Source organism: Hemicordylus capensis, chromosome 3 (genome assembly GCF_027244095.1).
Source record: "Hemicordylus capensis ecotype Gifberg chromosome 3, rHemCap1.1.pri, whole genome shotgun sequence".
NCBI classification, from domain to species: domain Eukaryota; kingdom Metazoa; phylum Chordata; class Lepidosauria; order Squamata; family Cordylidae; genus Hemicordylus; species Hemicordylus capensis.
Window position 1 is genome coordinate 320992835 of NC_069659.1, and position 23997 is coordinate 321016831.

Genomic DNA, 23997 nt, shown 5'->3' on the forward strand with positions numbered 1-23997 from the left:
AAGAAGGGAGATCACAAAAAATTGCCATTCACTTGTGTATGTGAAATGTTCTTTTTTCTGTGCAGCATTAGTTTGGATCCTGTTCATAATGTTTAACAAAAGGAAACTGGTTGACATGCAGTGCAGCATTATGAGGGCAGAACAGAAGCTGGACCCTCACAGCAAGCACTGCTCAGCTAAAGGCTTGTTGAGCAGCAGAGCACATGTGCAGGGGCAGAAGAGAACAATTTTTGCTGCTCTCCCAGTGCACTTTGGATCATTCATTCATTCCAGGAATATGAACCTAAGGTCTGCAGAGCTCTTGCTCTGCCCTCATAATGTTGTGCTGGATGTCAGTCCTTGTCAAAGCAGTTCACATAGCTCCTGCATAGATGAACCCTAGATAGAAGGAACCTATTGTTTTGTGGATCTTTGTTATTGTTGTTCTATTATTGTTCTATTATGAGCCACCCAGAGAACAATTTGTTAGGGGGTGACTAACAAATAAAGTTGTTGCTATTATTGTGTGGTTATGGTGTGCATTCTGCCATGGGCATCCCTTCCTTCAACCTTCTTGAAGGAAAATCATGTTAGAAAGAAACAGCTCTGGGGCCAGGAAGTTTGGAGGAATATGGTTCCTAATTTTGAGACATACTGCATCATTTTACCCAGTATCTTAATAGGAAGCCATCAGAGCAATTTATTGGTGTTTTTCCTATCTCCTAATCTTATATACAAGTTTTGGTCATAGAATAGCAGAGGGTTTATCTATCCTCCTATTTATCTATCCTCCTATCTTAAACATATGTTTTAGAGGACTTGCCAAAGACTGTTTGATTTGAGACTGATCCCTCTAATTTATTTCCAGCTTTTGGCAGCTCCAGAATATATAATTAATAACCAAAGCCTCTTGACACATACTAGTAAAGTTGGAATGTGGGAGGAAAGTTGCATTTTTCTTTTGTAACTATGGGAAAATATAAATAAGAGGGGTAAAATGGCTTGTCTCCCATGGGAATTCTGCCTAAGAGTTGTAACGTCTCCAGGTTCTTTCTAGAAATCTTTCACTTCTGTATCATCTTTCCACAAAATTATGTCACCCAATATATTTTTAAATATTTCAGAAAAAGAATCTTCTGTTTACAATTAGTTATAAAATAATACATTCTATAAATCTTACAAACCCTGCTGTTTTCACAGAGAGAGAGAAATGCACCCAAGTCTGTGCTCCACTGCAACATAAAACAGTTTATAGAAATGTTCCTCATTTGTGATTGGACTTTATTTGAAGGAGAACATGATTTCAATTTAAAAAAAACCTCTGAAAAGTTTTATAGGAAATTCTGCTAGAAATTCTAACAATTTCCTGTACTTTTGGGAACAGAAAGATTGTGAGAAAATTAGAATATCCTTAAAGAAACTATCAGTTGTCTCAGATATATCCTGGCATATATGCTGTTGAACAGAACAGCACTTCTGTGGCTGATACAGAGTACCTTTAATATTGCTCCAAAAGTAGAATATATATACAAAGAGGGAGTGTTCAATACCTGGGTGCTGTTCTGCCCATTCAGCAAACCACTTCAGCACACAATCACAAATCCAGGGGTTTCCATGAAGGTAGATGCTCTCTATCTCAGACATGTAAGTGAAAATGTCTCTTGGCAGTGAAGTAAGCAAGTTGTCAGACAAGTAAACATGCTTTATGGAAGATGTTTTGAATATCTGGAGGTAGCGTATGCTGACAAAAGTATCTGCATGAAGTTGTTTAAGTAAATTTCCTTCCAAGTGGACCAGCCTCAGTGATGTAAGACCATAGAAAGCATTTGGGTTTACAAATTCAATTTGATTATGATCCATATGCAATCGTACCAGACTTGTGAGACCATGAAAAGTGTCTGCTTGAACAACTTTGACATTGTTATAGCTCATCTTTAAGACCTGTTGATTCAAAATGAAAAGGAAAAAGAAACTGTACTAAAATATAGACACTGGCAAGTTCTCATTCATTGTTTTCAAATGTAAAATAAAAGCAATGGGGGTTGCAATTTATTCTGTAATAACAGCTACATTTATTTATTTGATTTATATACCGCCCTTCCAAAAATGGCTCAGGGCGGTTTACATCAAAACAAAAACAAAACAAAACAATTAAAATTATTTAAACATTAAAAACATTAACATTGAAATCATTTAAAACTGGCATTAAAAATTTAAAACCATAAAGCTAATTAAAAGCCTGGGTGAATAAATGGGTCTTCGGTACCTTTTTAAAAGTTGCCAGAGATGGGGAGACTCTTATTTCAACAGGGAGCGCATTCCAAAGTCTAGGGGCAGCAACAGAGAAGGCCAGTTCCTGAGTAGCTGCCAAACGAGTTGGCAGCAACTGCAGACAAACCTCTCCAGATGATCTTAACAGGCAGTGGGGCTCATGGTGAAGAAGACATTCTCTTAAATACCCGGGGCATTTCAAATAAATTATGGGTACGTGGGCTGCAGCAAATCTGTAATTCAAATACCTCTATACTCCGCTATACCTCACGGGAGCTAGTTTTGTGGTAGCAAACATGAATTGTCCCCTTTGCTAAGCAGGGTCCACCCTGGTTTGCATTTGAATGGGAGATTACATGTGAGCACTGTAAGATATTCCCCTTAAGGAATCGGGCCGCCCTAGGAAGAGCATCTGCATCCTTGCATGCAGAAGGTCCCAAGTTCCCTCCTTGGTATCTACAGATAGGACTGGGAAAGACTCCTGCCTGTTACCTTGGAGAGCCACTGCCAGTCAGTGTAGATAGTACTGCGCTAGATGGACCAATGGTCTAACGTGATAGAAGGCAGCTTCCTATGTTCCTTGAAAGCACACCTTTGGCTTTGGAAATGTTCAAGAGTGAAAGTTGGCCATGTCGTAAAACAAAACCAATGGTGGATAATTTCCAACTCATCCTTACCTGTAACAAATGTAAATTGGAGAATGTCCTGTCTTGGATAGTATGTATCTGATTACTATGCAACATCAACAACTCCAACTTCTCCAGGCCAGAAAAATCTGTTTCAGTCAGTTTAACCAAACTGTTGTAACTGTAACAAACATTTCATTCCAGATCTGGGTTTAGTCAGTCAGCTATAGTTCAAAGGTAAGACAAACAAACAAAAACAGAGTCTCTCTTTTGCAAATGCAGAAGTAGATTTTATTCTGAATCTGACATGGCAAATTTTAACTGTCTTGAAATAGCAGATGTGAATTCTGAAGTATGGCTTCCCTAGATTAAATTCACACTCGTATACCAGGGCTATCACCCATCCAGGGTTGTACATTGTTGCACATGAGTTATTTTATTTTCAATTTAAGATTCGGTTTCCAAGCTATCGCTGCCAAACCATCTCACAACATTAAGCAATACAACAGAACAGTTACAATATAAGCATGAAAACACACTGTATCAAATTAAGGCCATCTAAGTCTGTGGCCATGACCACATCTGGTAGAAGTACACTGGGTGAACATATACTTTACTTTTTTGTCCTGAAATTACTGTTAATCAATTTCTTTGGATAACCTCAAGTAATATTATGGACAGGAGAACAATCTCTCTCTCTCTCTCCCTCTCTCTCCACACCACTCATGTTTCTTCTCTCTCTCCACACCACTCATGTTAAAGCTTCTCATGTTGCCACTTATCCAATTTTTTCCTAAACCAAGAAGCGTAAAATGTTTAAGCCTTTCCACCCAGATCAGAAAAAGTAGCTAGAGGGACCAGTTCACAAAGGGTACTGTTGAATCAGCAAAAGGCTGATGCCAACTGAAGCTATTACATAGCTAGAAAAAGCCCCATCACTTCCTGGATCTTCATATCAGCCCTGCCCTAGAAGAGCCACCTGATCTGACCTCTACCTCCTCCTGAGTAGGCCAATCAGGAGGAAGCCCCAAGCAGCCAGATGAGCACACCACCCAGAGCTGAAGCTCAGCCCTGGTGTGGCGTCACTTCCGCTCCTGGAGACCCAGGCAGTGGAGAGAGTCCCAAGGATGAGAAAGGAGCCTTGTTGGGGGGCACTGGGTCCCCAGCAGTGTTCCCTCTAAGGTGTGTGCACACGTGCTCACAAGCTTTTTGATGTCTGCTCAGTTAATTTTAGATCCACTCAGGTTGAATCAGGAAGGCCCCACTCTGAACACACACTAGCTTGAGACTGCTGCCCAGAACAAAACTCATTCCGCACACAGATGACAAAAATGAGAGAACGGCCCCTAGTGCTCCAGGGCTCTTCCAGTGGAATAACTGGCTATGGCTCCTGAGAGAACTGAAGGTCTGTTGTCGGAATCAGGGATCTAAGTTGGGGCAGGCTCCTCCTCTTCCAATAGGGTCTTCTTTGGGACAGAAAAGTGCCCACCCCCTTGATAATTTTGATTTCACTTTTCTGCACCTTGTCCAGCTCTTTGATAACCTTTTTGCAATAGGTGAACAGAACTGTACTTGGCCTTCCCAGTATATGCAGATCTGTACAATCTATATAAATGTATATATTTGTTCCCCAAATGCTGTCACCAGGTCACCACTAGTAACAATAACACTATTTCTTAGTGACCGCCTATCCAATCCAGTTCTCACTGCAGAGAACACAGTGCAGGCATGTGTCCCTTGCTTTGTGACATGCAGGAGAAAGGAACATTTTCTCCTTCCCCCTAATCCTTCAGCATGAACATAGAACTTAGAGGAGTGTTGAGCTTTGCAGATACTCCAGCATAGCATGAATCTCCCTGAAAGCATGCCTTCAAAGAATGGCACAATGAAAGCTTTGTTGTTGTTGTTGTTGTTGTTGTTAATTCGATTTCTATACCGCCCTTCCAAAAATGGCTCAGGGCGGTTTACACAGAGAAATAATAAATAAATAAGATGGATCCCTGTCCCCAAAGGGCTCACATTCTAAAAAAAACACAAGATAGACACCAGCAACAGTCACTGGAGGTACTGTGCTGGGCATGGATAGTGTTCTGAATGGATTCTCTCTGTTTTGGAGAGTCTGCAAAGCTCAGTACAATATGAGAGAATGAACCTGCTCTTTTCCTGAGTTCTCTGGATCTCAGAGAAAGGATAGGATCATTCATTTGCTTTATGCTATGTTTTGAAGGAACTCAGAAGCACTGAGAATTTCTGTTTCTACATGAGGCGATTCTCACGACCAGCCGAAACTGGGCTAAGGGAGCCCAGCTCGGTTTCGGCTGGCTGTGTGCTGCAACGGGGGCTGCACAGATCCCGGCAGCCAGCCCTCTTAAATGTCTCCCCCGTTAAACAAGGTTAACTGAGCACGCACTTCGCTAGCCCCGTTTTCCTGGTCATGTGTCACTGCAGTGCCGTGACTCATGAATAAGCCCCCCCAATGGGTAGGCTACAACAAGCCTCCTGGCATTGGGGGGCTCCCCCGAATGCCCCGTGCACTTGCGCAGGGCATTATGGGACTTTTGGGGGCCGGGAGGCCCCTGATCCCCACCACCAAAACGGGCTCCGTGACGGAGCTGGTAATTGTCTGGGTGGCTGATCCAGGCACCCAGGGCGAGCTGCCTGCTCATGTGTGGGGTGAGCGGGTCAAGCCAGCTCTCCCCATAAACCCCCTTATGGTGCTTCACAGTGCTCATGTGAAGCGCCTCCATGTCTGCAAAACACAGTGCAAGATGAGAGGCTGACACAATCCCTCCCAAGTCCTCTTTGCATTCCAGAGGATTCCAAAGAAGGACTGAGTGAAGGGTGATCACAACAGTTGCTATTAAGGCCAATCAAAATTTGAGGATGTCTGGCAAATGTATTTTCTGAGGGCTTATTTGCATGTATAACTTTTAAGCTGAGTGATCACAGACTACATTGTAGCGATGGCAGTAAACTCCAAAACAGTGGGTGAGGCTTTCAATTTTTAGGTGTCCATCCCCTGATCCTAATCTTATTCCAGACCCATTGTGGCTGGGGTGATGTGGGTAGTAGGTCAACAAACAGCTGGAGGGCCAAGGTGGCCTACTTCTGCTCTAGAGTCTGGTGAAAAATGGATTTGCAAGTACCAGGCTGTGAATAAGGCCACCTCCACCTCCTGTCTCCTAGAGATGGAGGGGTGGCTCCAATAATATAAATAGAGGGCTGCTACATGTAGCTGACATGATTCTTTGATGCAAGGGATGCACTATAGAGGCACAGGGCAGAACAGGCTTTTAGTTAGGCCTGTGACCTTAAAATTGTGAGTGGAACCCTCCATTCTGTCAAGCAACTTTGTGTTCCTTATAGAGGGAACGTGGATGGCCCTTATGGCCCCAAGGTTGCAGACTTTGAAGCAGTCTTGGATCTCCATATGTATGTGGTGCACCTTGAGTAACTGGAGGTCATGAGAATTATGGCTCTCAATGACAGTGTTTGCCTTTCTTCCTGAGAGGTTGCATGACCTTCAAGGACATATTCCTAGAAGCCAAAGAGGACTTTTGGAGGGAGGGGTCAGCAGCAAAAATAGCTCTCTCCTTCCCCTGTGTTTACACTCTGCTATTCAACAAGACTTTGGTTGAATATGTAGCAACCCTTGCTGTGAGGGTGCAGCTTCTGCTCTGCCTCCTAATGCTTTGCTGGATATCAGCCATTGAGATCATTCACACAATCAAAAACTGTGTTCTACCCAGGTTTGGAGCTGTGTGTGCTCCCAATTTTGGTTGTGTGGAAGCAATGTAAGAGGAAAACCTGGGTAGAACTGATTGTGTGGAAGGTAGGAGGAAAACCTGGGTAGCTTATCCTCCTACCTTGCTTCCGCACAATCACTTCTACCTAGATTTTCCTCCTTCCCAACGGAGAATCAGGAGCACACACAGCTCCCAAATCCAGGTAGAATATATTTTTTGATTGTGTGCATGACCTCACTATCTTTTGTTAATCTGTTGCTCATCTATGTAATGGGAGTGATTATTTGTCAGGAATGTTGGAGACAAAATGGTGCACTCGATGAGAACTGTGTTCTACCCAGGTTTGAGAGCTGTGTATGCTTCCAGTTTTTGTTTGTGTGGAAGCAAGTTTGGAGGGAAACCTGGGTAGAAGTTACTGTGTGGAAGCAAGGTAGAAGGCAAAGCTATCCATATTTTTCTCTATCTTGTTCCCACACAATAACTTCTACCCAGTTTTTCCTCTAACCTTGCTCCCACACAACCTGAAAATTGGGAGCACACACAGTTCCCAAAGCCAGGCAGAACACAGTTTTTGATTGTGTGAATAACATCATTGCAAAGCACTTCACATAGTTAAAATGCTGTAAAATTTGCTAAAAGCTCCAGGTCAAAACCAAGAAATGAATTTCATTATGATAAAGTTCCATTATGAATGATCACAACATCCTTTTCTTTCTTATTCAAAAACAGGTTTGTGTGCTTGCTTTTAGTAAGGTGTCCCTCCCCTCGACCATCTAGTTTGCATTTCTACATGGTGACTGGTCAGGTGGTGGAGCATGCTGTACACCCAGATTTCCAGTGCAATTGTCATCAGCTACATGTAATCAAACTGATGACAGGTGTACTTGACAATCTGCTTGCATTGTGCATCCTATCACGACAGACAAATTCAGACTTAGCTGACTTGGTTAATTCAGACTAGGGGAGAAAAACCCCACAAAGATAATCAAGTCAGTCATGGATGAATATGGGTGAAAATGGACAGATGAATCATCATGCCTTCAGTCAAATAATATTTGATTGTCCTCCAAATAATATGGGGGCTCCATAGACCCATGCATGGGTGTAGCTATAATTGAGCGGATGGGTTCAAAGAAACCCCAGCTCGACTCCTCCCTATTTCCTTCATTATTTCCCTACTCAGAGCGGCCGCTGGGGAGAGGGCCCCCTCTCCCCTAGCTATACCCCTGGACTCATGCATGATGCTGTAAGGGTTTTTAAAAAACATGTTAATTGTATTAAATGAGGCAATCAGGCCTCATTGGTATACATCCATTAGAAGAAAATGGTGCAAACATACCCTAAGTTGATACGCTCCACATTTTCAGGGATGTGCGGTGGTACGGTGGTGAGATATCGGAATGTGCAATGCACTTCGGTAGGTACGTAGCAGGCACAGAGCTTCGGACAGACGCTGCTGCCAGAAAGAGCAGTCAAGCAGAAACCAAAGAGAAATCCTAGTAAGCAGAGCTTGCTTCTGCCAGTTGCTTTCATCTTGCGTGACAGTCCTAAACCAACATGCCTTGTAGCAAGCATGAACTACTGAAACTCTAAAAAACAGAACACAGCACAAGGCATCTTTTCAAGATGTGATGTCACAAATGTGTATTCTTGATCTGCAAACTTGTTTAGACTAAAAGCCAGCTTATGAGCCTTACAGGAGAAAGACTAGAATTTCCTTCCTTAAAAAACAAAACAAAAACTGTGCAATATGCTGGCATCTCCACTCCCCACCCCGCAAAGCATTCCTTCACAGCTTCTTGCTTTTACTGAGTAGGGGGTTCTTGCTGACAGGTATTAACTGAAATCTGACACTCTAGTGAGCCTATTGTTACAAATAACCCCCCTCCACAAACACTCACTTTCATTATTTAGAGCATTCATAAATCTGCTTGCTATTTTTCTTTGCCAAAGAACACGTAGAGTCCTTCCTTGCCAAGTAAAACAGGCCTAAAAAAAGAGTGTAGAAAATGACTGCCCTGATTAATTAGCAAGTGCACTTATCCCATTTAAAATGTATCCTACTTTCCCCATTTTCTTTTAGAGCATGCAAGCAATGCCCCTCACTTCTGCCATCTCCTGCCTGAGACTGTGAGAGAAGAGAAAAGCTAGGTCAACATGTAATTAAAAAAGTGCAATCCTTATTTATGCAGAAGTAAGTTCCACTAAATTCAATGCGATTTACTTCCTTGTACATGTTCTTAGGCTTGCAATAATAAAATCTTATGTTGGAAAACAGTGTTTCCTATGTGGGTAGGTTACCATCTTGCTAAATCGTGGGAATGCTTACATTTAATATTTTGGAGATGGTATTAGTTTAGCACTAAAAGCAGGATTTCTAGCACAGGGTCTTAATAGTTAATATGTTGAGCATGCAACGCAGGCCGCCTTATCCCTATAAGATAAGAGAAGAGGAGAGCTGGTCTTGTGGTAGCAAGCAAGACTTGTCCCCTTAGCTAAGCAGGGTCTGCCCTGGTTGCATATGAATGGGAGACTTGATGTGTGAGCACTGTTAAGATATTCCCCTTAGAGGATGGAGCTGCTCTGGGAAGAGCAGAAGGTTCCAAGTTCCCTCCCTGGAAGCATCTCCAAGATAGGGCTGAGAGAAATTCCTGCCTGAAGCCTTGGAGAAGCCACTGCCAGTCTGTGTAGACAATACTGAGCAAGATAGACCTATGGGCTGACTCAGTATATGGCAGCTTCCTATGTTCCTAAGCTGCTGCCAGTCCGTGAAGACAATACTGAGCTAGATAGACCAATGGTCTGACTCAGTATATTGCAGCTTCCTAAATTCCTAAGAGACTGTGGTGAAGAGGCAGGGATTCGTTTAACACTGAAACAGAATACACATTTACCTTGAAGCAACCCCACTAACTTATCAGTAACCATGCACATGACTCAGTGAGTGACTCCATGACAGAGAAGAGATTTGAAAGGGGGACTTCTTAGCTCCTGCTTTTAGCTACTGCACTAGGACAGCTCCCACTTGATGTCAAATTTTCCTGGACTTTTAACTGACAAGGTCTATGATCAGCACCATACATGTTGGGAAATCTGCTTTTGTTATATTCTCTCTCTCGTTCGTGGACTCTCACAATTAAGTTGTCTGTGGTTGCATACACACAATAACGTGTCCAAAAGGACGCTTGGCGAAGCGAAGGCACATTCAACAGTTGGCATCAGGTAACTCGAACAATCTTGGAAATGTACTGAGGTAACCCACCCAGTTGTCCTTCCTCCACCCCCTCCTTCCAGTTTTCGTTTTGCAGTGAAGTGTCAGTTTAATGAACCTCCCAAAGAAGCTATAGCTGCACAGCCAATGGGATTCAATAAGTGCCCTAGGGTTGCACACATAAAGTCTTATATGCAAAAAATGTTTGATAAGTTAAAAAAAAAATTCTAATGAGAATCTTTGAAGCTGACCCCCACCTCAGCCCACATCCCCTCAGCACTGTTGCTACAAGCAGGGTCTCTTGCATAGCCCCTTAGGCAAGAAGCAAAAGGCGAGGCAGAGCAAAGAAAGAAAAAGTCTGGAGCCAAAGAAAAGGGTTCTTCTTAACATTCACGGAAAAGAAGTAAAAGGAAGCATACCTGCACTTTCCGCCCCCTTTTATGTTTCAGCAGCTCTCCGGCTATGACGCCGGCGGCTCCTTCTGCCACATAGAGACCGCTCATGAATGGAAAGGCAAGGCAAGGTTTATGAGGAACCAAAGGATGAGAGAGAAGCAGCTGCAGAGGTGAGGGGCTGGAAGGAAGGCGGCGAAGGAAACCCGACAAGACACGCCTCCTGCTCTGGAGCCGGCGGGGCGGGCGGCCAGCCTGGTGGGGCGCAGCTCGTGCGCTGCAACAGGGCTCTATGCCCGGCGCGCTCCTCGCCTTGGCCGCGTGCCAGGCCTCCTTGGCAGCCTGCTCGGGGTCGACCTGCAGCTCGCAGGGCTGCCGCCTGGGAGGGCGCGCGTGCGTGTGTGCGTTCCTCTCAGCCTCCGACCCCCTGGATGCGCGAACTCTCTGGGTTCTAGAGAGCGTCTCCTCCTGACTTGGCTAGAAGCGCGGGGGTTGGGGGCGGGGGGAACCGCCGCGAGGTGCGCTGCGCTACATGTGTAGACGCTGCTTGCTCCTCCAATTCGCTCCAGACCTGCTGCGGAGAAAGAATGAGAGACTCTTTCTTCCGCACGAGGTTCCCTCGAACTGTCCTGCGTGGTGCATACTGTGGGGGAATCTTCTCCTACTTTTGTCATGCCATCCTTTTCTAGAGAGCTTCCTGCCCAGTTCTTCCGTGCTGCTGCGTTCTCCGACAAACCTTCCGCGACCCCTTCATTTCCCTCGAGACCTCTTCACTTCCCTCCATCTTCACTACCTTCCACCCCTCAGAGTCTCTCCTCCCTCCACTGCACGATTTTGCAAACCTCTGTAAACAGTCAATACCGCGCTTCACGTGGAAAGAAATAACTCTTCTTCCTTGCCTATCCCTAGTCTTTGTGGGCTCCTCCGCTCGTCTAGACGTCAACTCCGCCCCTTGTTCCCTCCATTTAATTTCAATTTCCTCCGTTCTGCACATTCAGCTTTCTCCCAATCTACTGACTGACTATCTGTTTCTTTCCCAATTCACCCTGGAGGCTATCCCTTTGAAATGACTCATCCTTTCCATTCTCAAATCATCTTCCCACACTCGCTCCTTTCCTATGTAGTCTGTCTTCCCCTTTGTTGCTCTCCAGATTTTCATGCCCTGTTCTTATGCATGCTCCCCACTTCTCAGAGTGGTGAGAACCTCTGGGGACAGTGCCACCCACCAATGGGCTCCCATGAGTGAACATTGGAGACATCACTCTTTGTGATATTTTAAAAAACATCAAAAAAACAAATATAAAGCATGAGATAAGAGTTGAACAGTGGTGTCATAGAGTAATAGGAAGCTGCCATATACCGAGTCAGACCATTGGTCCATCTAGCTCAGTATCGTCTACAGAAACTGGCAGTGGCTTCTCCAAGGCTACAGGCAGGAATCTCCCTCAGCCCTACCTGGAAATGCCATGGAGTGACTTTCTGCATGCAGATGCTCTTCCATTGAGCTATAGCCCCCTATCTTAGAAAGCTCATGTGTGGCCTCCCATCCAAATGCAAACTTGGGCAGACCTTGCTTAGCAAAGGGGACAAATCATGCTCACTACTGCAAGGCCAGCTCTCCTTCCACATGCAGTAACAGATGACTTCAGATCCCCGAGAGACACCCTTGCAGTGCACCATAAGGTGCTTTCCACCCTGCCTCTCTCTGCTTCTCTATTCAGTCTCTGTCTCATTCAGAAACTGATTGCATGCAGTGTATTTACACTAACCACATACACATTCTTGGTGGGAGCAGGAGAAGTTGAGTCTCTGCAGAACCCTTCATCATTATCTATGAGACATGAACTGGTTTCCCTCTTCGCCATTAAGGAATACCTAAGGAATACTTCATATGGGATATGCCAGATCCCAGAATCTTAGTAGGTCTGTCATATCCCAGGAACGTTGACTTGGGGCAAAACTAGGGTTGCCATATTCTTGCTCTCCAAATCTGAGTGTCTAGTTTGCATATTATGTAAATTGGCTTGAAAATAATTTTGCATATGTGAATTAGCAGCTGCACTTTCCAGTTGACTTGTATTTGCTCTGGATATCTACCAACAATAATTGGGGAAGATATCTTCGCCTGACCATTTTCCTTGACATGTTAACAGCAGCAATAGAGCAACAACAACAACAACAAGCACAGCTTTTTAATTAAGGCTGCAATTCTGTACACTCTTATTTGAGAGAAGATCTGATTGAAACCTAAGGTGCTTACTTCTAAGTAGGCCTACATTGAACGTAAAGTCAAGAAAGTCCTTAAACATTACAATACACAGCCTGCTAGGCAGGTAGTGATTCAGATCAAAAGCCAGCTGCCCTTTCAACTGCAGGAAAGAGATCCCTTGCTGAAAACAAACAAGGCAACATTCCTCAGGGGATTACTCTATTTGTGAAAGGGAAACCCTCCCAGCGAGTCTCCTGTGCTGCCTCTCTTAATCCAAGTCCAGCGGTTGAGCAGAATAGTGACTGCACATTTTGCTCCATAACTCCACTTCTACAAGGGCTAGAGCTTGGCTTGTTTTGTTTTGCTTTTTAAAATGAAAGCTGAAATCCGGGCTAAGCAACTCATGTGAGATGCTTAAAATCTGGGTGATACACGGAATTCCGAGGGGCATGGCGCTCTTAGGCATAACCCAGTGGCAGTCCAAGACATTTTGCTGCCTGAGACAAAGAACAGTATGAAACTCTCCATCAATGAATGCCCCTTCAGGGCAAGGAAGGGTGGTGGCAGTGGAGGGCAGGGCAGGGCAGGGCAGCACCCACGTCCTGCCCCTGTGCCTCTCCCCGTACCTATGCCTGTGGCAACCACCTCACCCTGGTTCATGCATCAAGGCTGGTGCCAGGTTGTGCTTGCTCCAGGGCAAGGCTGGACCCTTTCCTCTCCCCCAAGGGTGCCTGAGTGACCTCTCCCAAGGATCCTCTGGCAACCCCATCTCCTTCGTGGCTGACCAAGTGGCCGTGATTGCAGCAGTTACAGCTCCAGCTCCTTTCCCCCTTTGGCTGGGAACAAACAGGAGCTTCTATTGAGGTCTTTTAGTGGTGATGTTCCCCTGATTCCTTGGCTAGTGCACTTTGCAGGGCCTTGTGAAGACTCAAAGGCCTGGGAGAAATTTCATTGACTGATGGAGAAGACAGAACAAGGAGATGCTGTTTCACAACTTGAGATACATGTGGTGGCTTCTTTTTCTATCCCCCTTATTGAAAAATGGCCAGTTGGAGCAATCCCTTTTCTCAGGGATGAGTCCACTGGCAGCAGCAACAATACAAGTTGATCTGCATCCTGCTGCTACTGAAGGAGAAGGCACTGGCTGGTCCTGGGTAGGCCCCTGCATGTGCATGAAGCCACTCAGTAACCAGACTAAATCTTGCAAATCTTATCTAAATCTTATTTAGGCTGCAATCCAATGCACAGTAACTACGAAGTTACAGTAAGTCCCATTGGAATCAATGTGCCTTCTGAGAAACCATGTTTAGGAACACATTGTAAGTTTCCCCATTCCTACCCTGTCCTTGCACCTCTCAACTCGTCTCTTGGTGAAACCTGCATGCCTTTCTCAAACACTTTGGAAAAATGTTAATCCACTTATCTCCCTTTTGGGGTGAAATTAGGATAAAAAATAAAGTGTGTTTATTAAGCAATAAATAAAATTAATTTATTTATAATTAATAAAAATTAGCAATATCTGTCCATCAATATTTGTGATGGACAAATATTGCTAATTGTGAGAATGTTTCTCTTCACCACTGCCTGCTTACCTATTTAAGAGAATGCCTTCCTCCTCCTTCCTCCTCCTCCTTCATCTGGGGAGGTTTGTCTGCAGTTGCCACCAGCCGGTCTGGTGGCTACTCAGGGACAGGCCTTCTCCATTGCATCCCAAGGCTTTGGTATGCACTCCCTGTCAAAATAACTTATAATTAAGAGCCTCCCCATCTCTGATAACTTTTTAAAAGGCAGGTAAGGCACATTTTTTCACCCAGGCTTTTAATTAGACTCATATATGTTAACATTATTTAAATTTTTTAAATTGTTTCAGTGTTTTAATTTTGTTTTAATTTGTGCTGTTTTACTGTAGAGACATGAGTTTTACTCAGAGGTGTGAGTTTGGGGTTGCATATACATACATCAAATAAATAAAATAAATACTGGTAGCAAAATTTAATGGGTAGTGTTTTGGATTTTGCTAGTTGCCAGAAATCACTACCTGTCAGAATATACTCTGGAATACTTCCTTTTATTTCCTAAGGCACTAATTCTTAAACCATGGATGCATATCCTTCTTTGCCTGATTGAAAGACAGCAGCTCAAAAGGCAATCCTTATGTAGCAGACCATGGGAAGGGGAAAAGGTGTAGCCAAAATGCTCTCTTTAAAAGAAGTGTAGTACATATAGCCTCCTGGGAAAGGTAAGATGCAGTGCATGGCATTAAAGCTTTGATTTGCTGTGTCTGTTGTTGATCTGTGCTTGGATTTCCCCCCCTGAGTTTGAATTTGTCTTAGATGGTATTTTAAATTTTTTGTAAGCTAAAATGGTAGGTAGGGGCTTAAGTATTGTTTTAATGAATAAAATGAAGCAGAAGGTCCATAAAATAGCAGGGTGTTGTTGCATGAATATTATATTTGTTATGTGCTACTTAAAGAAATAGAGAGCCATAGATGAGTATTCCTATACAGAATTTCTGCTGCAGAGGACTGCTCAACCTCTGAAGTAAAAATTAAAACATTTAAGAAATTTCATAATGGCATTGAGAAGGGAGTTGTCACTGATCACCATTTATATCACAAGCAATGCCCAGTATGTGTCTGAGTCACTCATCTTACATGGCATTCAAAATCACTGCCAGTATCTGGTGGAAGAATAACATTTCCCCACAATGTGGATAATGTGTTATTTCTGCCACAGAAATGCTACCTTGAGCAAGACTCTTTGAAGTAACTCAGTAACACTAATTGCACAAAAAAGACCATGTGGAAAGCCTCAATTAAGTTAGAGATTCCTTTGAGTCTCTAACTGAAGGGAAAAAGGAAAGCTGAAAGCTGAAAGAAATCTCCATACTGGACCACCAACAGCAAGCATACTTTCAGTCTCATACTCTGCTCTTCCCCTACTGGTGCAGGCGCATCAGATACTTCCGGTTGTATCTGGTAAACAGGGGCAGTGGGGTGGCAGGGAGGTATGCTGCCGCCCCGATGGATTTTAGAAAAAAGGAGCACCAGTGGGGAGAAAGCAGAGGGAGGGGTAAGTGCACCCTCCCCCACTCTTAAAGCAGCACCCCCCGGCATTGAACACCCCCCCCCCCGGTTCTGTGCACATCCCTACTGGGCACTTCTGGTCCAAAGAGGCACTGGGCGGCAAGGAGGTATGCTTCCGCCCCACTGGACCTTATTAAAAGACAGTGCTGGTGGGGGAAATGTGGTGGGAGAGGAAAGAGCACCCTCCCCCATCCTTAAAGATATGCCCCCCCCCACCTTTGAACCGGCAGGCGCCAGTTCCGTGCACACCATTAATCTTAGATGCTAATTATTATAGCAAATACTTAGCAGTTTAATATTGTCCCCCCCTTTTTTTTTGCTGATAGGAGGTGCCATTTTGAGTTTCTCCCTTCAAATATCTTGAAGTGGTCCTTTTGTAACTAGAGATGGACAAGCTCCCCCCCCCCCTTCACACTGGATTGTCTTAGGGGGGAAATCTTTGGGAAATAGCTCAGTGTATTTCCAAGTCAATCTGATTTTTGCCAACCTGAAGCCAAAAACCCACTCTCCGCTTTCCCCCCAATAATGCTTGTCAAACCTAGGAGTGGTGGCAGAGTGAGGGAAGTGGGGGTCTCTCCCTTCTATCCCCTTTTTAGTATCTGCCATTCTGCATAGCAGTGTACCAGGACAGAAGTCCCTAAGAAATTCAGTAGCTAGCCCTTAGAAAATTAAAATTACATTTTTCAAGGGACACCAGAGGCTTGTGTCATGGTGCATATTTCTGCAGCACAGAAAGAAATGGAGGCAGGAGGAAAAGGTCTCCCTCCTTTCCTTTCTCCACTATTGTTGGATCCCACTGGATTGCTGGATAAGGATTGCATGAGTAAGGACAAGTTGGGAGCTATGTGGGCAAGCCAGGCGTTTCTCCTTAGCTGCATTGCATCAAACACGTTTCCTGTATTCTGTTGTTGTTGTTGTTTGTTATTATTATTCATTGCTTTTGAATAAAGAAGTTATCAAATAAGTTTATGTATAGGTTGCTAACTCTGAAGAGATGGGAGATTTTTCCAAATATTTTTCACAATATCGAGTCGTTTATGTCTCCAGGATTCAATAGTCACCTGGAGATTAATTTCAACGAGCTGGACTGTGCACAGAGCATCTGTGCCTCTGGCTGGCCCACCCACCACTTCTGCTTCCCTCCCCCCCGCACACCCAGCTTTCTGGCCGACTGGCCGCTTCTCCCACGCCCGCTTCTCCCCCACCCCGTGCTTTTTGGTGGGCCGGCCAGCCAGCCCGCTTCCTCTCCCCCCACCCCACCCCTGTTTCTCACCCTCACCTCATGGTTTCTGACTGGTGGGCCAGAAAACGGGCCTGCCACCTCCTCCTGCCCACTCCCGGTAGTGGTTGCCTTCTCCTGGTGGCCGGACCGGCCTGCCGCTGCCTCCTCCTCCCAACGGCTGGGCCGGGTTGGCCTGCCCCCTCCTCCCGGTGGGAGGCTGCTGCCACCTCCTGCTCTTGCCGGCCGGACCAGCCCACCGCCACCTCCTCCAGCCAACCAGCTGCCACCGCCATTGTCTCCCCATCCCCGTCACTGTTCCCTAGGCAGCTGCTCTTGTGAGAGCTGCCACACATGGGATTAGTGCCAGGTACATTTAGGAGAATTATATATATACAGATTCCTGGAGATTCCAGGCTAATAATGAGGTTGACAACCATTTGTACAAAAAAGGATGAGAAGATCCCTGTCTGAAAGGGGTTCACAATATAAACAACATAATCATAATGGAGACACCTGCAATGACCACTGGGAAGGACAGAATATTGGGCTGAAAAGGGACCTTTTATCTTCCCCTGAAAAATATGACAGCAACATTTTTTAAATTTTAAAAGGTGTCTCTTTGTCCAGTTAATAAGGTAAGTGGGTAGACTGCAAATATATCCTGTGGCAAAGGTTTCATTAATGAATATAAATATAACTTCATTGTAACCAACTGCACTTGGACAAGTTATTGAATCAGTGGTGAACTTGGGCTTTTCTTATACTTGTCCCTTGGATGAACTGACAAATGCAGTTCTTCTGTTCAGAAGCACTGCATTTACACTGAGGAGTGCGTCTTGTTTGCTTAGTTTCTCTATGCTAGAGAGAACATTTTGGAATATATATGGTGAAAGCTGTTTTAGTACAGAGAATCTGACTAGATGACATCTAGATAGAGGCATTCCCATTCCACACATGTCTGATTTGTTGTTAAAGAGGCACGAGAGGACTCTTTTAATTAGCCAAAAAAAGGTTCTGCCATTATAAGCCTAAAAATTCTATTGCTTATAAATGTGATAACAGTTTAGCAATAACTTGAAACTTGGCATGTGTGATCTCCGTGATGATGTCTACAAATGTGCCTAATGTCAAGGAACTCTGAAAAAAAAAATTACCACAGCTATAGCAAGTTAAAAAGGGCTGAAAACTGGCATGTTGACCCTTTTTTGCCTAAATTTTATCCAGGCATTTATTTCGTTCAGATGTTTAAAGGAATAGCTCTACTCCCTCTCTAAAGAGATTGATTCTCAGTCAGTGTAAACCAGTTTGGGGTATAGGAGGGGGCTATCGAGGACAGGGCATTTTCCATTGTGGTGCACCTCTGGAGTGCTGTCCAAGGGGAAGTGCCCTTTGCTTTCAGACAGGAAGCAAAGATTACTTTATTTGAAAGAGCCTTTTGGTTACCTCTGAGCTTCTGTACTAAGGCTGGTGTTTTGGTTTGTGTGCATGTGCATGCATGCATTTTGCTGCTGATTATACTGTGGCTTTATTGCTGATTTTTGGGGAGTTTTTTATTTTTGTATGTTTTAATATGAATTTTGGTTTTCATCTTGTGACCTGCCTAGGATTGTTTTGCAGGGCTGGTGTCAAGAGAGTTGACATAGCGGGGCAGCTGCTGAAAGCTCAAGGCGGATGTCTGAAGCCATCTCTGTGCCCATCAGTTTTGTGTGGTGGTGATATAGCAACTCTCTCATGGCCCACTGGAGAGCAGTCTTGCAGGGGTTCCTAAAGCCAGGAGAGGTCTGGGTGCTTTGGCACAAAGGTAGGATACAAATATTTTAAGATTTTTTTAAAAAAAAAATACATTTGAGTGGAGGCATGGAGACAGAGCTCAGAAAATTATGTGGGTAGTTTCCTAGGAACCAGTTATGTTCCTTGTTGCTTCTGGGTCATTAGTAAAGAGGTATGGGGTGCAGAACTCCCTGGCCTAGTGCCAATTATTCTTGGTGTTGGGTCTGCCGAAAAGGAAGCCTGCCCCATATCTTTAGAATCATGAAACTAAGGTATATTATGTGTAGAGTAAAGTCAACTCTTACTCTTGCTGTATTAAATGACAGAAAACCAAAACTATCATTCTCAGAGGAGCTGTTGCAAAAACATGTGCCTTTTAACGTGGTTGCAATATAATGGGTCTGTTTTTGAGAAAACGTACAAGCTGTTAGACAAACCCATGCTGATTTTACTGCTTTGCCAACAAATCCTGGCACATTTTTTTTCTTAGTGAAGAATAGTGCTTTGGATGGGATTCATTACTAAAGAGAAGCAAGGGAATTTTCTAGTGAAATTAAACTATGTTTTGGCAGGGTTGATTGGCTCAAGGTAAACCTCTCACTGTTTAAGAAAGAGGAGAAGGTAGAGCTCTCTCTCTCTCTCTCTGTCTCTCTCTGTCTCTCTCTCTCTCTCTCTCTCACAGACACACACACACACACACACACACACACAGTATTCTATGGCAAGGTAGAATAAAGTTCTAATCTAAATCAAATAAGTGGATATACCAACATTTAAGCAGGACATCCTGTAATGGATAGGTGCATTCTTTAGATAAATAACTTTGCTAGATGTAATTTGAGGATCTGTACTATTTATCAATTCATAAGGAACATGAGGAACATAAGGAATTCATAAGGAACATAAGAAACACTCAAAATAGTGGTACATATGTTGGTAACCTCCAGACTTGACTTCTGCAATGAGCTCTATGTGGGGCTGCCTTTGTACATAGTCCAGAAGCTTCAGTTGGTATAGAACGCGGCGGCCAGGTTGGTCTTGGGGTCATCTCGGAGAGACCACATCACTCCTTTGTTGATAGAGTTACACTGGCTGCCAATAGGTTTCCAGGCAAAATACAAAGTGCTTGTCATAACTTATAAAGCCCTAAATGGCTTAGGCCCTGGGTATCTAAGAGAACGTCTTCTTCATTATTTATTAATTTATTATTATTATTTCTTGTTTACACAGTCAGACAGGTGTTATTGACTGGTTTGTTTTATCCAGACATCGAGTCCTTCCCAAGGACCTGGGATGGCTGATTTTTATTGTCAATGGTTATAGATATCGTCGCAGAATATAGGCTGTTCCCAGTAAAGCTGCTTTTTGTAAATGGCTGATGGTGATTTCTGTGGCCCCTATGGTGTTCAGGTGCTCTTCAAGGTCTTTTGGAACTGCACCCAGGGTGCCAGTTACCACTGGGATTATTTTGGTCTTCTTCTGCCACAGCCTTTCAATTTCAATTTGTAGATCTTTGTATTTGGTGATTTTTTCTATTTCTTTTTCTTCTATTCTGCTATCCCCTGGTATTGCTGTGTCGATTATTTTGACTTGTTTTTCTTTCTTCTCAACTACAGTTATATCTGGTGTATTGTGTGGCAGATGTTTGTCTGTTTGTAGTCGGAAGTCCCATAATATTTTTTTATCTTCATTTTCTTCAACTTTTCCAATTTTATGGTCCCACCAATTCTTGGCTACAGGTAGCTTGTATTTTTTGCAGATGTTCCAGTGTATCATCCCTGCTACCTTGTCATGCCTTTGTTTGTAGTCAGTCTGTGTGATCTTCTTATAACAGCTGATCAGGTGGTCCACTGTTTCATCTGCTTCTTTACAAAGGCGGCACTTGCTGTTTGTTGTGGATTTTTCGACTTTTGCTCTTATTGCATTTGTTCTTAGTGCCGGTTCTTGTGCAGCCAGTATTAAACCCTCTGTTTCTTTCTTCAAGTTGCCATTCTTAAGCCATTGCCAGGTCTTGGTGATGTCTGATTTTCCACTTATATTGTGTAAATATTGACCATGCAGGGGCTTATTTCTCCATTTTTCTGCTCGGTTCTTGACTTGTTCTTTCTTGTAGGCCTGTTTTGTTTCATTGGTGTTGAATAGTTTCGCGTTCTTGACCATTTGAAGTGCATCTTCTTCACTGTCCTTGATATATTCTTCAAGGCCTCTTTTCTCCTCCTCTATTGTTTGATGGACTTGCAGCATTCCTCTTCCACCTGAGCTGCAAGGGAGGTAGAGCCTATCGACATCACTGCAGGGGTGCAGAGCATGATTGATGGTCATGATTTTCCTGGTCTTACGATCTAGCGTCTCTAGCTCTGCCTGGGTCCAGTCTATTATTCCTGCAGTGTATCTAATAACAGGTATAGTCCAGGTGTTTATGGCTTGTATGATGTTCCCGCCATTGAGTTTGGACTTGAGGATTTTTCTGACTCTCCTGATGTATTCACTTCCAATTTTTCTTTTAACTTCAGTGTGTGCGATGTTATCAGCCTGGAGAATGCCCAAGTATTTGTAAGGTTCTTTCTCTTCCAGGTTCTTGATATTGCTTCCATTGGGCAGTTCTATTCCTTCTGTTTTTGTTATTTTCCCTCTGTTCATTATTAATGCAGCACACTTGTCTAGTCCAAACTCCATTGCTATATCGCTACTGAATATACGGACAGTGTTTAGCAGTGATTCAATTTCTGACTGGGACTTTCCATACAACTTCAGATCGTCCATGTACAGCAGATGGTTGATTTGACTTGATGTTTTAGATGTTTGGTATCCGAGGCCTGTTTTGTTTAGTATTTGTGAAAGTGGGGTCATGTCGTTTACAAACAACAGAGGGGATAGTGAGTCCCCTTGGAAAATGCCTCTTCTAATGCTAACCTGTCCAAGTGCCTCGCCATTGATTGTTAACTGTGTACTCCACATGCTCATTGCTTTTTAAATAAATATCTGAATGTTTTTGCTGACACCAGTTGTTTCTAAACATTTTTGTATCCATGTGTGAGGCAATGAATCAAAGGCTTTCTTGTAGTCAATCCATGCAACACTTAGATTGGTTTTTCTTCTCTTGCAGTTTTCTAAAATCATTTTGTCAATCAGCATCTGGTCTTTTGTGCCTCTGGTGTTCGGGCAATTTCCTTTCTGTTCAACTGGAAGCTGTTTGTTAGTTAATAAGTGTTGCATCACTTCATCTGCTATTATTCCAGTTAATAATTTGAACATGGTTGGCAGGCAGGTTATTGGTCTATAATTACTTGGAACTGCACCTTTTGCTGAGTCTTTCATAATGAGATGAGTTTTCCCACTTGTTAGCCATTGTTCAATATCACTGCCTTTCATAATGTGATTGAACTGTTTTGATAGTTGTTTATGAAGGCTTGTTAGGTGTTTAAGCCAGAAGCCATTTTTAAATTATTATTATTATTATTATTATTTTATTTTATTCGATTTCTATACTGCCCTTCCAAAAATGGCTCAGGGCGGTTTACACAGAGAAATAATAAATAAATAAATAAGATGGATCCCTGTCTCCAAAGGGCTCACAATCTAAAAATTATGATTCTCACTGTCCATTGAGGTTGTCCGGAGAGGTCTGTCTCCAGTTGCTGCCAGCTCGGCTGGTGGCCACGCAGGGAAGGGCTTTCTCGGTTGCTGCCCCGAGATTGTGGAATGCGCTCCCTGCTGAGATACGATCCTCCCAATCTCTGACAATTTTTAGAAAGCAATTGAAAACCCACCTCTTCACCCAAGCTTTTTCTGTTCCTTAAAATTGTAAGGTTTTTATTTGTGGTGATTTTTAAATTGTTAAATTGTTTTAAGTTTTTGTATATATTTTAACTTGTTTTATACTATTGTAAATTGCCCAGAGATGAAAGTTTGGGGCGGTGTACAAATGTAATAAATAAATAACTAAAACATGGAAAGGGCATATTTTCCAAAATAAAATCTCTGGCAGCTTAAACGTCTAAAGCCCCACTCACCAAGTGATTGCAAATGCACATTTTCAAATAAATTAGTTGTCTAGTGGTAATTAACATAATAATGAAGAAAGATAGGGTTAAAGTACTAGAAGATAGATTTTAGGTTAAACATCTATAAGAGCATGAGATTGCATGGTTAGGTTGAGCACTCTTGTTCCTTAACCTCCTGTGCTGATGAACAGTCAGATTTTTCTCAACTCTGCAAAATATTTTAATAGTCATGTTGTAAAATCATTGGTAAATTTATCATGGAAGGATTTGTCAGAGAAATCCGTGTGCAAGATGAAAAACTAGCCAGCTGAAAGGGAAAACTAAAGAAAACAGAGAAGCATCTAAATCTGCATGAAGAAAGGACAAAACCTATACATTAGGAACATAGGAAGCCACCATCTACTGACAGACCATTGGCCGATCTAGATCTGTTTTGTCTACTCTGATTGGCAGCAGCTCTCCAGGAAGAATTTTTCTCAGCCCTGCATGGAGATGCCAGGGATTGAACCTGGGACTTCCTGCATGCAAAGCAGATGCTCAACTCTTGAGTTACAGCACCATCCTCTTTAAGCATGTGCTTTGCAAGCATTTGTTACTGTTAAATAGACCACAGCAGGGAAGAGGGGAGCTTTTATCCTACCACTCTGCAGTCACAATTCTGATTCTGATCAGGTCCCCTGTGGCTGCCAAGGAAAAAAGCTCTCATTGGTGCCAATTGTCTCTCTCAGTGGCAAAACCTTAGTGATGTTTTCAGAACATCTGGCTATTCAGGTAAATTGTGGTGACAAACAGATGACTCAGACTTCAAGCTGAGGATTCAGAGCATAGGAGCCCCTGGTGGCGCAGTGGTAAAACTGCCACCCTGTAACCAGAAGGTTACAAGTTCAATCCTGACCAGGGGCTCAAGGTTGACTCAGCCTTCCATCCTTCCGAGGTCGGTAAAATGAGTACCCAGAATGTTGGGGGCAATATGCTAAATCATTGTAAACTGCTTAGAGAGCTCCGGCTATAGAGCGGTATATGAATGTAAGTGCTATTGCTATTGCTATATGATTTGGCTCATGGTGTGGAGCTTGTGTAGCAAATTTGAAATTGTAGATAAGTCCAGCACAAACAGGCATTAAATATTTCCTTGTCATAGGATGGAATACAACACATTTGAAGTAGCCTTTAATGACCTTCAAAGGAAATAAAATAATATAAAATAAAATTGTGTACTCTAGAATGTACCACTTTCCTACTGTAGGAGATCAGCCACTTTTCATGGTAGGGGAAAGTGTTCTTTGCAAGGATCTACCTAATTTAAATAAGTTACATGGTTAGGTTTTTATTAAAGAAGAGTATGCAGTTTATGTGGATATTACTTTGCTGCTAGAAAAAGTTGGTTCTTTTGATGTAATACTTGACACAGTCTCACTTCAACATTGATTTTTCTCAGCCTTTTGTCACATTCCAAAGTATGGCAAGTGGTGTCACATTTC

The 23997-nt window shown here is 43.3% G+C and overlaps 1 protein-coding gene across 6 annotated transcripts in view; it reads right to left on the bottom strand.

The window, feature by feature from the left end:
* The window catches only part of IGSF10 (immunoglobulin superfamily member 10), a 73119-nt gene that overhangs the window by 21404 nt on the left and 27718 nt on the right, over positions 1-23997 (bottom strand). For 2 of the 6 annotated variants that reach the window (XM_053313154.1, XM_053313158.1), the window contains exons 2-4: positions 7962-8211; positions 2928-3057; positions 1530-1920 (exon numbers count right to left, since the gene is read on the bottom strand). In XM_053313154.1, the coding sequence (XP_053169129.1) occupies positions 1530-1920; positions 2928-3057; positions 7962-8197 (757 nt within the window). In that variant the 5' untranslated portion in view covers positions 8198-8211. Of the gene's footprint in view, positions 1-1529; positions 1921-2927; positions 3101-7961; positions 8212-8523; positions 8597-10252; positions 10383-14026; positions 14167-23997 lie in introns of those variants that run through there. The other 4 variants (XM_053313157.1, XM_053313156.1, XM_053313159.1 and 1 more) reach the window with 4 other exon arrangements.